General features: G+C 34.6%; 1 protein-coding gene across 9 annotated transcripts in view; it reads left to right on the top strand.

The window, feature by feature from the left end:
* Positions 1–18,155, top strand: part of SLC4A10 (solute carrier family 4 member 10) — a 312,233-nt gene that overhangs the window by 256,534 nt on the left and 37,544 nt on the right. For all 9 annotated transcript variants that reach the window (XM_067741735.1, XM_067741734.1, XM_067741740.1 and 6 more), the window contains one exon: positions 13,051–13,156. In XM_067741735.1, the coding sequence (XP_067597836.1) occupies positions 13,051–13,156 (106 nt within the window). The remainder of the gene's footprint in view (positions 1–13,050; positions 13,157–18,155) is intronic.

Raw genomic sequence — 18,155 nt, 5'->3', positions numbered from 1 at the left:
AATTTTCTTAAAAAATAATCTGAAGTCGATTGTAATAGTAATGAACAGATTCATCAGAATTTTGTGTATAAGTCTGAATTTTGTTCTAATCAATAGGCTTTGGAAAAGCCCTAGAAATTGCCCTATGAAGACACCTAGCAATTTCCTGAGCCTGATCATATAATAAGTTAGTAGGTGGGTCTCTGGTTGTAATTCTAGAGATCTTTTAAGATTTTCCGAATTAGCATTTTTCATCCAATGCTGAACCTGGCCTTCACTGACAAGTATATGAACTAGCTGATATGTCAGAGAAACCCAGTTGATAAATTTGACTGACTATATTAAATTCCTCAGCAAATCTGTGAGAATCTTCATTTACTCCGGGAAAATCTTTGACTATGGCTGGCAGTTCACCTTTAATCCAGGGAGTATAAGAAATTAAGGGTTTAGCCTCTGGATCCTCGAAAGGCTTAATTTTAAGGGACAAGTTCAGAGGGAAAGGGAGTGGCGAGTTTCAGAGAAAAAGGGAACTTCAGTGAGAGAATTAGTATGGTGGAACTGAGGGTATAGAGGAGCTGTATATGGCATAGAAGGAAAGGAGGAAGGTAGCACCAGAGGCAAAGCCTGAGATAAAGAAGCCAAAGAAGAAGAGCATGAGGCTTAGGAAGCCATTTTATCTTTCTTTCTTTGTTTGCCTCAGTAAAACTTAAAGTCCTATTTTGCAGAGAGGCGGTTTTAGGCTCTTGATAACATTTGGAACCCTCAAATTACCAATTGAAATATGCATTCCATTCAGTTTTGGAAATTTTAGAGCTATGGTTGTCCAATTCAGCTTTAAGAAAAGTTAAGTTTGGAGATATAAAAAGTTCCTCATAATCACCATTGATACTGTAAATTGCCTTTGATTGGGTCAATCCATTTAGTTAGAAATGTGCCTGAGGAAGAATCGTGGTTTTCAAACAAAAATTGGCCAGGGTCCCTGTAAGAGGGGGACCCTCAAAATATTTAGATAACTGGGATCCCATTTCTCGGAGGGTTTCTCTAGAGTAAGAGAATAACTTTCAAGAAGCTCAAATAGCTGTAATAGCTTAAACAGCCCAAATAACCTGCAGGCCTAATACCAGCCAGTTCTAAAGGAACAGTCTAGTCCCAGAGGAGCCAGGCCCAAAGCTGCTCAGCACAGTTCCAATAGAACAGCCCCTATTCGAAATGGAATTGGGCCAAAGGCTGAACTGGCACAGTTCCAATGAAACATCCCCCTGTTCCTGAAGAAATGGGCCAAAAGCTAGCCAGTTCCAGGAGGAACAGCTCCTGTTCCAAAAGGAATGGGCCGAAGGCTAGCCAGTTCCAGCTGGAACAGTCTGATTTCAAAATCATACCAAAGTGCCAAATGAATACTCACATACAGAGCAAGGCCTTAACCAGAAAGGAAGAAACCTTAAAATAGATCCTGAATAAAACCTGGAGAGCTTCAAAATGCAAAGTGGATGGAAGCTCAAATCCAGGAGAATGACTAACCCTCAAAATCCAGGGTTGATGAAAAAAGCAGTGAGCAACAAGGGCTCAATGTTGGTACTACACCTGTTTGCTCACCAGCCTCAGAGTTGTTGGGGGTTTTCTGGGGATCCTCATAAGGGCCATCAAATTGTTGACCTAAAACAAATAGACTGCCAGTTATTTCTCTAGCAAAACAAAACAAAACAAGGGGGGTTATTATTCAGGATCTGCAAAGAATTTCAATTTGGGATCAGCAAGCATAACAACGTGCAAGCCCCCTGCAAAAATGGAGAGAAGAACTCTTCTAGAGGCGGAAAAGGAGTTGGGAGGGCCATAGTAAGCAAACAGTCCATGGCTTTTCATTGGCTGAATTGTGACAGCCTCTCCCAGGATGAGCTCTTGACAGGAAAGAGGAGGAAGTCTTTCTTCTTCCTACTGAGCTCTGCTATTGTCTTGGGGCATGTGGCTCCCCCATCTGGTCTCCCAACTCTATTTACATGAGGTTTCCGTTTATTAATTTTTTATACTTTAAGAAGAGATAAATAATTCTACCTTTCCTTTCAATTCTCTGTTCTTCCTTCTATCTCCCTACCCCTGATTCTATTGTGGTGGTTGTTAACATATCTTTTATTCTCTAACCATAGTTAAGTGTTAAACAATTTGCCTAAAGGTTGATTCTAAAAAACTTTTTTAAAACCACATTTTAAAAACCTTTACATAGTTATAGCTATTTAAATATTTCTCACTCTAGAGTCAAGTAGTGTGCATAGGTTACATTTTTTTCTCTATGGCTCTAGTATCATGACTCCTATGGCATTCAGAAAACAACATTCTTCCAGAATGGTAGCATAAGGAACTCTAAAGACCCTCTCACTGGTGAAACAACTTTACTGGTGAAAATCATTCTAGAAAGCAATAATAGAAAGTCTCTGGAAATTGTTTTAAGAGCAGATAGCACTTATATGTGGAATCTAAAAAAAAATGGTACAATGAACGTATTTACAAAACAGAAACAGACTCACAGACTTCGAAAACATACTTATGGGAACTTCCCTGGTGGTGCAGTGGTTAAGACTCTGTGCTCCCAGTGCAGGGGGCCTGGGTTTGATCCCTGGTCCAGGAACTAGATCCCACATGCATGCCGCACCTAGGAGTTCGCATGCAGCAACTAAGGAGCTGGTGATCCACAACTAAGGAGCCCATGTGCTGCAACTAAGAAGTCAGCGAGCCGCAACTAAGGAATCCGTGAGCTGCAACTAAGGAGCCCACCTGCCACAACTAAGACCCAATGCAACAAATTAATTAATTAATTAAAAATCTCCCTGACCTACCTCACACCTGAAGTTCCTTTAATAGGAAACTACATTTAAAAAAAAAGAAGAACAAAGAAAAGAAAGAAAACAAACTTATGGTTACCAAAGGGAAAGGTGGGGAGGAGGGATAAATTAGCAGTTTGGAATTAACATATACACACTACTGTATATAAAATAATCAACAAGGACCTATTGTATAGCACAGGGAACTCTACTCAATCCAGTATTCTGTAATAACCTATATGGGAAAAGAATCTGAAAAAGAAGGGATATATATATATCTATATCTATATATATATATCTATATCTATAGATATATATATATATAAAAACTAAATCACTTTGCTGTACACCTGAAACTAACACAACATTGTAAATCAACTATTCTCCCGAATAAAATAAAAATTAAACTAAATTAAAAAAATAATGGAAGTTCTGGTGAAAAGCAATTAAGAGGAGGTAGGTAGCTTTATGAGAGACACAGGCTAAACAATAGGCCAGCTACTATACCAGAGAGAACCAGGAAAAGAGACAACTAAGGAGAGTCCTCTTGGGGCCAGAAGAACCTCAAACAATGACCTCAACTGCAAAGGAGCTAGAGTTTAATTGCATCATACCACCAGAGCATTTTATGCCCCAGGTTTCTGTCAAAAACAATAGCACAATCAGCGAGCAATTAATGGAGCCTAATAACTGAATGTATGTGGTAAGCTGTACAGCAACCACTAAGAAAATAACTAAAAATATATATAGTGAAGAATAAAAACCCAACAGTGTTCTTAACATCATGGTAAAATGAATTTTCTTTTTCAACATTTCATGAGCTGCTCAAAATCATTATATATTTCAGTTTTCTTCCTCTTTGGAACATGTCTTTCTTGTAAAGCCTTTTATTTTTCCTGGAATTGCTGACTGCCTTCTTTTGCTCTGGGCTTCTGTGCTTGAACGTCCTCTAGCTTCCCCAAGAATTCAATAATTCTATCCTGTTAACTCTTTATTAAAAGTTTAAGTGTAGAGTACAGCAGATGTTGCACAGCAGATCTCCAGAACTTTTTCATAGTGCATAACTAAAACTCTTTACCCATTGAACAGCAACTCCCCATTTCTCTCTTCCCGTCCCTGGAAACTACAATTCTACTTTCTGTTTCTATAAGTTTTACTATTTTAGATACCTCATATAAGTGGAATCATGCAGTATTTGTCCTTCTAGTTCACTTTGCACAATATCCTTAATGTTCGTCCATGTTGTAGCATATGACAGAATTTCCTTCTTTTTTTTAAATGACTGCATAATATTCCATTGTATGCATGTATTATACTTTTTAAAATCCATTCATCTGTTGATGGACATTTAGATTGTTTCCACTTCTTGGCTCATTGTGAACAATACTGAAATGAACGTGGGAATGCAATATCTCTTCAAGATCCAGTTCTCTTTGGATCCAGAAATGGGATTGCTGGGTCATGTAGTAGCTCTATTTTATTTTTTGGTGGAACCTATAGAGTGTTTTCCATAGTGGCTGCATCATTTTACATTTCTAACAACCGTGCACAAGGGTTCCAGTTTCTCCACATTCTCACCAATGCTTCTTATTTTCTGTTGTTTTGTTTTGTTTCATTCATATTGGTCATCCTAACAGGTGTGAGATGATACTTCATTGTAGTTTCAATTTGCATTTCCCTGATGATTAGTGATGTCAAAAATCTTTTCATATACTTATTGACCATTTGTAGATCTTCTTCGGAGAAATGTCCATTTAGGTCATTTGTCCATTTTTAATTTATTTATATTTTTTATTTTTCTTTGTCCATTTTTAAATTGAGTGATTTGTTTTATTGCTATTGAGTTGTAGCAACTCCTTATATATTTTGGATATTAATGCCTTATCAGATACAGTTTGCATGTATTTCCTCCCATTCCACAGGTTGCCTTTTCATTCTGCTTATTGTTTCCTTGGCTATGTAGAAGCTTTTTAGTTTAATGTAGTCCCACTGTCTATTTTTGCATTTATTACCTGTGTTTTGGTGTCATATCCAAGAAATCATTGCTAAGACCAATGTAATAAAGCTTTCCCCATTTTCTTCTAGAAATTTTACAAATTTAGGTCTAATGTTTAAGTCTTTTATTTATTTTGAATTGATTTCTGTGAATGGTGTCAGATAAGGGTTCAATTTTATTCTTTTGCTTGTGGATATCTGATTTTCCCAGCATGATTTGTTGAAGAGACTTCAGCATTTCCCCATTGTGCAGCTTTGCCATTCTTGTTGAAGGTCTTTTGACTGCATAGGTGAGAGTTTATTTCTGGGCTCTCTATTCTGTTCTATTGGTCTATATATCTGTCTTTGTTCTAGTACCATACTGTTTTTATTACTCTAGCTTTGTAATATATTTTGAAATTAGGAAGTGTGAGGCTTCCAACTTCATTCTTTTTTTCTCAAGATTGTTTTGACTATTCAGGATCCTTCATGGTTCCATATGAATTTTAGGATTATTTTTTCTATTTCTATAAAAAATGTCATTGGAATTTTGGTAGCGATTGCACTGAATTTGTAGATCACTTCAGGTAATATGGGTGTTTTTAACAATATTAAGTCTTCCAATTCATGAACACATTTATATCTTTCCATTTATTTGTGTCCTCTAATTTCTTTCAGCAATGTTTTATAGTTTTAAGTGTAAAAGTCTTTCACATCTTTGGTTAAGTTTATTTCTAAGTATTTTATTCTTATTGATGCTATTCTAAATGGGGTTGTTTCCTTAATTTCTTTTTTAGATTGCACATTGTTGTTTATAGAAGCTCAACTGAGTTTTTTAATGTTGATTTTTTTTTTTTTTGCGGTACACGGGCCTCTCACTGTTGTGGCCTCTCCCATTGCAGAGCACAGGCTCCGGACACACAGGCTCAGCGGCCATGGCTCACGGGCCCAGACACTCCGCAACACATGGGATCTTCCTGGACCGGGGCATGAACCTGTGTCCCCTGCATTAGCAGGCGGACTCTCAACCGCTGTGCCACCAGGGAAGCCCCTTTAATGTTGATTTTTATCCTGCAACTTTGTTGAATTCATTTATTACCTCTAACAATTTTTTTATATATGGAATTTTTAGAGTTTTCTTTGTATTAGATTATGTTATCTGTAAGCAGAGATAATTTTACTTCTTCCTTTCCAATTTGGATGCTGTTTTTTCTTACCTAATTTCTGTAGTAGGACTTCCAGTAATATTTTGAATTGAAATGGCAGGAGTGAGAATCCTTGTCTTGTTCTTTATCTTAGAGGAAAAGCTTCTGGTTTTTCCCCAGTGATTCTGATGTTAGCTGTGGGCTTGTCATATATGACTTTTACTATGTTGAGATAATTCCCTTCTATTCCTAGTGTGATGAGTGTTTTTATCATGAAAGGGTGTTGAATTTGTCAAATGCTTTTTGTGCATCTATTGAGTTGATCATGTGATTGTATCCTTTGTTCCATTAATGTCATGTATCACAATGATTGATATTTGTTTGTTGAACCATTCCTGTGTTCCACGGATAAATCCTACTTGGTTATGATGTATGATCCTTTCAATGTATTGTTGAATTTAGTTTGTAATTATTTTGTTGAGGATTTTTGAATCTATATTCATTAAGAATATTGTTTTTTAGTTTTCTTTTGATGTCTTTTTCTGGTTTTGGTATCAGGGTAATTCTGGCTTCATAAAATGAGTTTGGAAGTGTTCCCTCCTCTTCAGTTTTTTGGAAGAGTTTTAGAAGGATTGGCATCAGTTCTTTAAATGTGTGGTAGAATTCGCCAGTGAAACCATCTGGTCATGGGCTTTTCTTTGTTGGGAAGTTTTTGATTACTGATTCAAACTCCTTACTAGCTATAGGTCTGTTCAGAATTTCTATTTCTTCATGATTCATTCTTGATAAATTGCATGTTTCTAGGAATTTATCCATTTCTTCCAGGCTATGCAATTTGTTGGCTTGGAATTACTCATAGTAATCTCTTATAATCCTTTTAATCTCTGTGACATTAGTTGTAACATCTCCTCTTTCATTTATAATTTTGAGTCTTTATTTTTTTCTTAGTTTAGCTAAAAGTTTGTCAATTTGTTCGTTTTTTTAAAAAACCAACTCAGTTTTATTGATCTCTACTGTTGTTTTTCTAGTCTCTATTTCACTTATTTATGCTCTGATGATTATTATTTCCTTCCTTCTGCTAACTTTGGCCTTTGTTTTTCTTCTAGTTCTTTGTGCTTTAAAGTTAGGTTGTTTATTTGAGAATTTTCATCTTTTTAATGTAGGCAGTTATTGCTATAAACTTCCCTCTTAGTACTGCTTTTGCTGCATCCTATAAGTTTTAGTATGTTGTTTTTGTTTTCATTTGTCTTAAGATATTTTCTAATGTCTCTTTTGATATCTTCTTTGGTCCATTGGTTGTTCAAGGATATGTTGCTTAATTTCCATGCATTTGTGAATTTTTTTGTTTTCCTTCTGTTATTGATTTCTAGTTTCATTGCACTGTGGTTGGAAAGTATACTTAGTATGATTTCAGTCTTCTTACATCTGTTGAGACTAGTTTTGTGACCTAACATATGATCTCTTGTGGAGAGTGTTTTGTGTGTGTTTGAGAACTCTGTGTATTCTGCTGCTGGGGGGTGAAATGTTCTGTATATGCTATTAGGTTCATTTGGTCTATACTGTTGTTCAAGTCCTCTGTTTCCTTATTCATCTTCTATTTGGATCTATCCATTATTTAAAGTGAGGTATTGAAATATCCTAATATAATTGTGTTACTATCTATCTTTCTCTTCACTTCTGTCAATGTTTCCTTCATATATTTGGGTGCTCTGCTGTTAGGTGCGTATATCTTTTTAATTGTTGTATCTTCCTGGTTAATTGACTCTTTTAGCCTTATATAATGTCCTTCCTTGTCTCTTTTGACAGTTTTTGACTTAAAGTCTATTTGTCTGATATGATTATGACCCACCCGGACACCTGCTCTCTTTTGGTTACCATTTGCATATAATATTGTTTTTTATACTTTAACTTTCACTCTATGTGTGTTCCTAAATCAAAAGTCTCTTCCAGACAGCATATAGTTAGATCTTTTTTTTATCCATTTAGTCATTCTATGTCTTTTGATTGGGGAGTAAAATCCACTTACATTTAAGTACTTATTTATAGAGAAGAACTTACTATTGCCATTTTATTAGTTGTTTTCTGTCTTGTAACATTTTTGTCACCTGCCCCCTTTCCTCTCTTTTTTACTTCCTTTGTGTTTTGTTGATTTTTTTTTTTTTTAGTAGTGATATGTTTTGATTCCTTTCTTATTTTCTTTTGTGGATGTTCTACACAAAAAGGTATTTTCTTTTTGGTTACCATAGGGCTTACATAAAACATCTTATATTTACAACAATCTATTTTAAGTTGATAAAATTAACTTCAATTGCATACAAATACTCTTCACTTTTACTCCCCCCTTGTTACACTTTTTATGTTATTGATGTCAAAAATTACATCCTTTCATATTGTGTATCCATTAACATATTTTTATAGTAATAGTGTCTAAAAATACTTTTGTCCTTCAACTTCTATACCAGAATTAAAAGTGATTTATGTACCACCATTACAGTATTTTGTATTTGTCTATATACTTACCTTTATTAGCAAGCTTTATACTTTCATATGTTTTTGTGTTGCTGTTCAGCGTCCTTTTGTTTGAACTTGAAGGATTCCCTTTAGCATTTCTTATAAGGCAGATACAGTGGTGATGAACTCCTTCAGCTTTATTTTTGAAACCTGGGAAGGTTTTATTTCTCCTTCATTTTTGAAGTCCCCCATTTTTTACCAGATATAGTATTCTTGGTTGGAAGTTTTCCCTTTTAGCGCTTTGAATATGTCATACCACTGCCTTCTGGTCTGTAGAGTTCAGACTGAAAAATCCACTGGTAGTATTATGGAACTTCTCTTGCACATGGTGGTTAGCTTTTCTCTTTCTGCTGTTGAAATTTTCTCTCTATTTGACTTTTAACAGTTTGATTATAATGTGTCTTAGTATGGATTTTTTTGGATTCACAATGGTTGGAATTCATTGGGTTTCTTAAATATGGATGTCATTTCCTTCCCCATTTTTGGGAAGTTTTGGGGCACTATTTCTTTAAATAAGCTTTCTGTCCCTTATTCTCTTTCTTCTTCTTCTGGGGCTCCCATGATGCATATATTGATTTGCTTATGATATCCCATGTGTTCCTCAGGCTTTCTTCACTCTTTTTCGTTCTTTTTTCATTTTGTTCTTCTGACTGAATAATTTCAAGTGACCCGTCCTCAAGTTCACGGATTCTTTCTTCTGCTTAATTGAGTCTGATGTTGAACTCCTCTACTGAATTTTTTAGTTCAATTATTGTATTCTTTAGCTCCAAAATTTCTATTTTGTTCTTTTTAAATATTTTCTATCTTTTTGTTGATATTTTCATTTTGTTTATGCATCATTTTCTTGATCTCATAGAGTATCATTATAATGGTTATTTTAATTCTGTCAGGTAATTTTTATACCTCTATTTCTTTAAGATAAGTTTCTGATTTATTTTATTCCTTTGTATGGACCATGTTGCCCTGTTTCTTCATGTGTCCCATAACTTTGTTTTAGGATTGGCACATTTGAAATAACAGCCACCTTTCATAGCCTTTAGGAACTTGCTCTTTGTGCAGAAGACTCTTATTAATCAGCTTGACTAGAGATTCTGGGGGCCTCTCTAACCCTTTCTTGGAGGGAAGGGGATGCAAATTCTCTGAGCCTCGTGTGTGCAATTTCTCAATTAGTATTGCTGGTTTCTTTTTCCAGGGGCTCATAATCTTTTGCTCCCTCTGAGAACAAGGGATAGCAGAGAATCTTGCTACTGTAAAACCATAGAACTTACAGTAGCAAGATTCTCTGCTATCTCTTGTTCTCAGAGGCCTCCAGATATCTACCATATGATGAGTCCCCATCAGCATCCCAGGTTAGGTGAGACAGTTGCCATTTTCTGACATTTTATGACAAGACAGATACCAGTCCCTCAGTAGCCCTCTGAAGAGCTGGAATGTCAGATACAGCCTCTATTTTCTCTTCACCCCCAGTGTAAAAAGTGTAAGCCAGGGTATTCTCTACCACTGCTGAGCTGTGCCAGCTTAGAGGAGGGGCTGATGCAGTTAAAGTGAAATTGCTCTTCTTACCCATTTGAATGTGGCTGTTCACAGCTTTGCACTCAGGTACTGCAACATCTTAACTGGATTCTGGAATTCTCGTTACAGTATTTTGGTCCATATATTGTTGTTAAATTGAAGTTTTTATGGGGGAAGGAGCACTGGGACTTTCCAATCAGCCATCTTGTGATTTCACTTCTTCCCTTGTTCACTCTTGGGCTCTACCATACATTTGTCATTCTGAGAGTTCTTTCACTGCTTTCTCAGGTTGGAAAACACTCTTTCCTTCATCCCAACATCTTCTCTTAGTTCAGACCCTTTTTGGGATTCTACTTGGCAGGCCAGGTCCTTCCTTTACTGCAGTTGGAAGGATATATATATATCCCATATAAATTTATAAATTTTATATGTATATATAAATATGTATATATATTCATGTTTCTATGTAAATATTTCTATTTTTTTAAGTTAGTCATTAGGAGCAGACTGCCTAGGTTTAAATTCTGGCTCTGATGTTTCTAGCTGTGTAACCTTGGCCACATCACTCGTGCCTTGATATTTTCATGTGATTAATACTACCTATTTTAAGGATTAAACATAAAAGTACTATTATTGTTAGTATTACTCTTCTGTTCTGCTTTTACAAACATCCTGCTTTCATATGCTTTTCATATTCCATTTGTTTACATCTCTCTTTTGTTGATATTTCTCCTCATGTTTCTTTTTATATTATTTCTTTGGTTAATGAATTCTAGGTAATGAGAAAATAAACATGTGTGTTCAGTCCTCTTTCTTAAGCTAGAAGCCAAACCTGATTTTTAATTTTAGAAAATATTCAGTGATTTAATGGTTTTCGTGTTATTTTTAATAATTTAAGATATTTTTAAATGAAATTATTCTCTCTCTCTTCATATATTATCTTTACCATATTTGCCTAGTGATCTAATGACCTAGAGTCAAAATTAAACAGGAATTTTCTTTCTTTTGATAGATTCTCAGTGATAGTAGCAAAACTGTTTTAATGCTGGTCAGAATTTAATTCTCTTTAAAGCACTGGAAGCAAAATAGAGTATCAGCATGTTAGAGTGTTTTTTTTTTGTATTACATTAATTGAAAGTTAACAGTTTTATTACATCTTATGAAAAACTGAAAAATGAACCAGAAAATAATGATGAGAACCATGATGATGATGGCAGCTACAATTTCAAAACTGCATAAATGTATACCAGGCACTTAATATATATCATGTTACTTATTCTTCATAATAGCTCTACAAGGTAAGCATTTCAGTCTGCATTTTATTTATGAGGAAACCAAGATTTAGAGTGCTTAAATAATTTGCCCCTGGCCACACAGCCAGTAAAGGACAAAGGCCTTTCTGACACATAATCCTGTGTTCTGGGATTATGTACAACTAATCTGGGACTTGAGAACCTATAGATTTGAATAAATTGCATTAATGAATGACTATTACTGCATCTCAGGGGACTGTTTCCTTTTTGCTATGTTTCCTCCCTCTGATACCATGGTGGTCACTGTAGCTGCTCATAGTAGCTAATACTTCCATGTCTCATTCCCTTAAAGTCCTCATCAACAACTTTCTCATTGGAATCCTCTGTTTTTTTAGAGGCCCAGCCCCATGTGAGCCCAGGTGGAGAATACTCTAACATCTCTTAGTGAGAGCAGGAACATACCTGTCTGTATTGCCCAAGTCAAGGAGAGTTTCTTGTAATAATAGACACTCAGTACACTTTGAAAAATGAATGAATGGTGGTAAAAAAAAAAGAACAGACTAAAATTCCTGATGTAAAAGACAGAAGAGAGGGCTTCCCTGGTGTCGCAGTGGTTAAGAGTCTGCCTGCCGATGCAGGGGACATGGGTTCGTGCCCTGGTCTGGGAAAATCCCACATGCCGTGGAGTGGCTGGGCCCGTGAGCCATGGCCACTGAGTCTGCGCGTCCGGAGCCTGTGCTCTGCAATGGGAGAGGCCACAACAGTGAGAGGCCCGTGTACCGAAAAAAAAAAAAAAATAAAGAAGAGATACTGTTGCTTAGGCAGAGAAATTTATCAAGTAGAGACTGTAATATATTTGCCTACAGAAATAATGGCAGTTGGGTTCTACAGTTCAATTAATATCACTAAAACAGCAATCCAGCTAATATACAAGTTATGTAGTATATATGTGGCTTAATCTGAGAGCCCAACCACTATTTTTATAAAATGCTTCTATAAGAAAATGCTCTCTGAAGAGCAAATAATAGACTTATGAATGAATTTTTCAAACAATTTGTAAATTGAAGTTAACATCTAAGACAATTAACTTATTGATAATCTTTGCTTTTGTCTTCTCATTTACTTACAAAGTTATAAAGAACATGAGATCAAAAGCTGTTTTTTATTACATAACAGTACCACTTTGCCCAGCTTTTGCCCAGCTTTTTCCTATTCTCTCTGCTCTTACCCCACCCAGCGTTCATCATGTTACTTTATATGTAGTAGCTACTCAAAAATCTTTTGCATACTGATTGTTTGATTTTTAATAGAACTATCACTCATCACAAAGAAAGTATATCCTGAGATACCTAGGGTTCTTGCTTCAACCTAGCTTTAATTTTAAATTACATTGCAAAATTCTAAATGATCTCTAAAATATGAATTATAAACTCCAATTTTAATTGATATAGTTATACAGTATTAATAAAAATAAGTAATTATAATAATACATTTGAATATTTATAATTTTTTCCCACTTGACTTATAATTTAGAGGCAAATGGTTGTTGTAAGGTCTAGAAAGCATCTTGGTTTAAAAGGCCTCAAAAGCCCTGTGTTCTAACCTACACTTTAAAAAATTTCCTCTGATGGGGACAGAGAGGGAATGACCTCTCATTCCAGGAAACATTAGAAGTGATCTAATGTCCTAACAATATATCTATCCTCTGTCTGAAAATAGTGTGTTTTGGAGTTTAGGATGACCTACCTACTTATCTCTCAGATGGAGGAAGGCTGTGACTGGGGAAGAAGGACCCATCACAAATTTGTTTTAAGTATGGTGACAAAAAGATACTTCACAAAAGACACTGTTTTGCCTTTGCAGGTGTAACTGTGTGGAACCACATAATCCTAGCAATGATACTTTGAAGGAATGGAGGGAGTCCAATATTTCTGCCTCTGACATAATTTGGGAGAACCTAACTGTGTCGGTAAGTGAAACATTGAAAAATAAGTCATGGACTTCCCTGGTGGCACAGTGGTTAAGAATTCGCCTGCCAATGCAGGGGACATGGGTTTGAGCACTGGTCCGGGAAGATCCCACATTCCACGGAACAACTAAGCCCATGTGCTACAACTACTGAGCCTGCGCTCTAGAGCTCACAAGCCACAACTACTGAGCCCGTGCGCATAGAGTCCATGCTCTACAACAAGAGAAGCCACTGCAATGAAAAGCCCGCACACCACAACCCACTCGCCGCAACTAGAGAAAGCCCGCATGCAGCAACAAAGACCCAACACAGCCATAAATTAATTAATTAATTTTTAAAAAAGAAAAATAGGTCATACCTTGAATCTTATTACTATAAGGGCTTTTATTGACTTTTTGAATGAATTATTGCCACTAAGTTAAGTGTTTTAAACAAATACTATTATAAAAGTGATGGTTTTGATTTCATTCATTTCAAGTATGCATAAGTTTACTGGGGTTTTCTTTCATTATTAAGTTTTTCCAGTAGTTATTAGGCCTGAGTTACTCTGAAAGCACACATATATGGCATAATGTGACTAGATTAACTGAAAGCACATTAAATAAGAGTAGTGTTGACCTAAATGAAACCGTATGGCAAAACTAAGTCAGCCTTCTGTGTAAAGAACCCAGAATGCTTTTACTTTACTCTGTAATACTGCTCCAGCTGTTCAGAATATGTTAAGGGGGAGGGGATGTTTGTTAATATTTTAGTGTAAATATTGAACTTTTTGGAAAAACAAAAGTCACTTTTCTTAATAAAATTCTGGCACCTCCCTCAGGAAGATTTTCTACTTCCATTTTCTCTTTATCCTACATTCAAGAAATAGAATGCAACATATTTTTCACCTATCAAAGTTAAATCTTATACCTTTAAAAATATTTTTGGCTTTCCTCTTTTTTTGTGGTATCTTTTTCCCCCCTCATAGCTGAATTTCTCAGTTCTTCTTAATCTCTTGCAATATTTGTGCACCTCCTTTTCCATCTACATTTGCATCCTTTACTTCTGGTCAATCAAATCTCATAATTGGAAAAATCGAAAGTGTTCTGGTTTTAATAAGTATTAAAATCTGAGTCATTCTAGTTTCTTCTCTATTCTTCCCAGTTACAAACATTACAATCCAAAGCTTCTGCCACTTTATCTACCCATATAAGCTCAAATCCCATTATAACCATGGGCATAAAACTATATAAATTCTAGTTCATTTTATGAAAAACATATCATTTAGTAAGTGAGCCAGTTAGTGACACACAGAAATCTTTTTTGTTGTACAAATGTTATAAAACTCTAAACATGATTCTTGTAAGACCACTTGACCTATTGCCTATTTTATCAATTTTCCTCATTAAATATTTTCTTTCAGAATCAAAATCAAATTACTTACCTTCTGTTTAAAATTCTATCTTGACCTATATTTTACTACTTTTCCTCTTATGCTAGTCATTTGCTCTAAAATAAGCCTTCACTTACTTTTGTTGTTTTCTTCTGTTATGGTTAACATTTATTCTGTCCTATTTTTCTTAGAAAAAATAACATTACCAAACTGTTTCCTTTCAGAGAGCCATTTAAATCGATCAGTAAAAGAAATGATGAGCTGAACAAGAAAGAATGCTACAGTTATTCAGAATTTAGACATGGGATTGTGGTTGGTCCATTCAGCAGTGCATCTTCTATTTATATTTCCCTTTTGTAAACTATAAAGATATTATGTCTTGAGTCCCTTGCTTTTGTCCCTCATCTTGGTGTCCCCTACAATACAGTAACCCAATAATCTCATCTCTAGATTATTTAACATGATAATTTACTCTGTGTTTTATAGTCTTGAATAATTTAATATTAAATAATAATATTCATTCCATGTAGTAGCAAACCCTGAATCATAACTTTCAAAGAGACTCTTAGCACAATTGATCTAGCTAGCCATGAGTTAATTTTAAATATTAGAAGTTTTAGGGTCAAGCAGAGTACAGTGAAAAATATTTTGCAATCAAAGCAAATCTAGCACTGTGGTTTTTTTCTTGAAGTTCTGTACTAGGAGTTAACATTCTGGCAGAAATTTTCATATTATTTTTCATTAGTTAAAAGCAGTTTTTGCAATAGGTAATTGCTAATCTTGACCAGAAATAGCATTTATCACCAAAGGGACTGCTACGTAATGAAAAAGTCTTACAATTTTTAAGTCAATGAGGGCCATAAAATTGTTTTGTCTTAATTGTTATTCTGGGATTTCTTTCCTCAGCATAACCATTAGTATTATCAAAAACATTGTATTAATAAAGCACTGTGCTAATGGATATTATAACTAGTTTTGTAAAAATAGTCATGTAATATCTACTTTGTATATTATTCATGTGATGATTTTTAATTGAATTGTTACATATCTCATTAATTGTAATTTATACCTTGCTAACTCAGCAAGGGCAAAGAACTTCAGCTTTCTTTGATTCTCCCAAACAGCTGTATGCATAATAAGTGTTCAATAAATATTTAATGATCGTTTTGAAAAATAGTCTCAAATCACAAATTTACTATTTAATGTAAATATCTTGTTTTGGTTGATTTTGTTTTCCAGCTTTATTGAGGTATAATTGACAAATAAAAATTTTGTATATTTAAGGTATACAATATGATGTTTCGGTATATGTATATGATGTGAATGATTACCGTAATCAAGCTAATTAACATATCCATCACCTCAAATAGTTACCTTTTTTTTTTTTTTGGTGAAAACAATTAAGATCTACTCTCTCAGCAAATTTCAATTATTTAATGCAATATTATTAACCATAGTCACCATGTTATACATTAGATCTTCATAATTTATCCTGCATAACTGAAAGTTTGTACCCTTCGGCCAATATTTCCCCATGTTTCCCCTGTCCCCAGCCATTAGTAACCATCATTCTACTCTCTGCTTCTGAGTTTGACATTTTTAGATTCCACATGTAAGTTAAATCATATAGTGTTTGTCTTTCTGTGTCTGGCTTATATCAGTCAGCATAATGTCCTCCAGATTCATCCATGTTGTTGCAATGGCAGGATTTCCTTCCTTTTTAAGGGAATGATATTCTGTTATATATTTATACTACATTTTCTTAATCCATTCATCCATTGACAGACATCTAGGTTATTTCCATATCTTGGCTATTGTGAATAATGCCTAATTCAAGTGTTTTATAGCAAGCTAGAACACTTAGGTTTCTATGTTTATATATATTTTTAGCAGTATCTCAAAATCTGTCATTATAAAGGAATTCCTAGGCGAGGTTTAAAATATTCACAAGCAATTAACTAGCAATTGGTTAAGAATCGTTTTAGTGCCAGAATTACATATTTAGCTTATATATAACTAAGGGGCAGGACACTAATGCCAACTTTAATTTCTTATTTTATCAAACTTAATTTTTACCAACTTATAACACTGCTGAAACTTAGAACGTGTTGAAGAATAATTAGTAGAAATGAGTTTGTCAACAAGCAGTTTTTCATTTTTGTAAGTGAAACCATATGTGAGACTCAAAATAAGAGAACAGGATTTGGATTTAGTTTTCTCTTCCAAATCTCAGTACTTGTTTTGTGTGTGTGTGTGTGTGTGTGTGTGTGTGTGTGTGTGTGTGTGTGTGTGTGTGTTAAAGGTACAGTTAGTATAAACCAGAAAATAAATGTAGAATTTAGTAGTTCACAATTTTTCCTTTTTAAATAGCATATTGTCCCCCTAAAAGGAAGAAAAAATAAATACACTTTTCGAATTTGCTTTGAATTAAAGTAACTAGGCAAGCTATTGGCAATGTATTATAGATTATAAGACAGTTAAATGATCCTTTAAATGGTTTCTATGTTCCTAAGATTTGAGAACAAGACCCAGTCAAGTCCAAGACTTGGAGGACTTTTATATCTGCACAAAAGACTGATCACAAATATTTAGATAATGTGTTTACAACAGAGCTTCTAGCTCCTCTTTGTATTTATCCATTCTTCTTAACCATTACTTTGCTTAGTAATTGCTATACTAGTATCTCTGGACAAGGGGCAAGAGACGGGACTAAAAAATTCAAGGATTCATTTTTGCTACTTTATCTATTTTAACAGAGTTTTGAGAGAAGGAAAATTAAAGCTATAATTAAGGCCTGGGGGATTTTTCTTTGGTTTTTCAATTAGCCAAGTCATTGTGCTCTATATTAAAATAGATAATTGGAATTCAACTTTAGCTAGCAAAGAATGTAGCATTTGCAGTTAGATTAGAAAAGGGAATGGAATTGTGTTAGATAATTATAAAGTATACAAACAATATTTCTCAAGAATCCTAGCCTTAGGGGTAGCTGCCCCAAGTAGATTTTACTAGTTTGTTTTTGGATAACCATGTAACAATCTGTGATTTAGTCTAGAATCTTTTGAAGGTATTTGTTTTCTGCTATACAAGGACTCCAGGGCCTGAAACTTTGTTCATTGGACAGTCTCTGTTGGTGATCAGTCCGTCAGTCCATATTTTTCTCTAAGATCTTTAAGTATATGGCACAATTCAGTTTCTGTTCAGGTCCAGATATCTCAAGTACTAACAAGGTCACTGGATCACTTAAACCATTCTTTTCTCTGTTTTGAAATAAAAAATTAAAATTTAGTGTTCTAATCTTTAAATTAAAATAGTAAAAAGCAAAACGTTTTTAAAAAGTTTTAATTTCAAAATATTAATGTTTAAAATGCTCAGTTTTTTTCCTCCAAGAAAGGAAATTTTTTTGACTTTGCTGCCACCTCATGGCTAAGGCAGCAATTAGAAATGATCCTTCAGAGGCTTATAAAATATATACCAGGAAAAAAAAAAAGACCATGAAGAAGTCATAGTAAATATGAACTTTGCATTGCTTCTATACTTTTTTCTCTTTTGTTCTATAATTTAAATTTGAGCCCCATCTTTGACTTTCAGTTTCACTCCAGTAATAATGTATCATAGTTTTTTGTTGCT

The sequence above is a fragment of the Pseudorca crassidens genome, chromosome 6 (assembly GCF_039906515.1).
Source record: "Pseudorca crassidens isolate mPseCra1 chromosome 6, mPseCra1.hap1, whole genome shotgun sequence".
Lineage (NCBI taxonomy): Eukaryota > Metazoa > Chordata > Mammalia > Artiodactyla > Delphinidae > Pseudorca > Pseudorca crassidens.
Note: the sequence above shows the minus strand (reverse complement) of the source record. Positions and strands in the feature narration are given on the sequence as shown.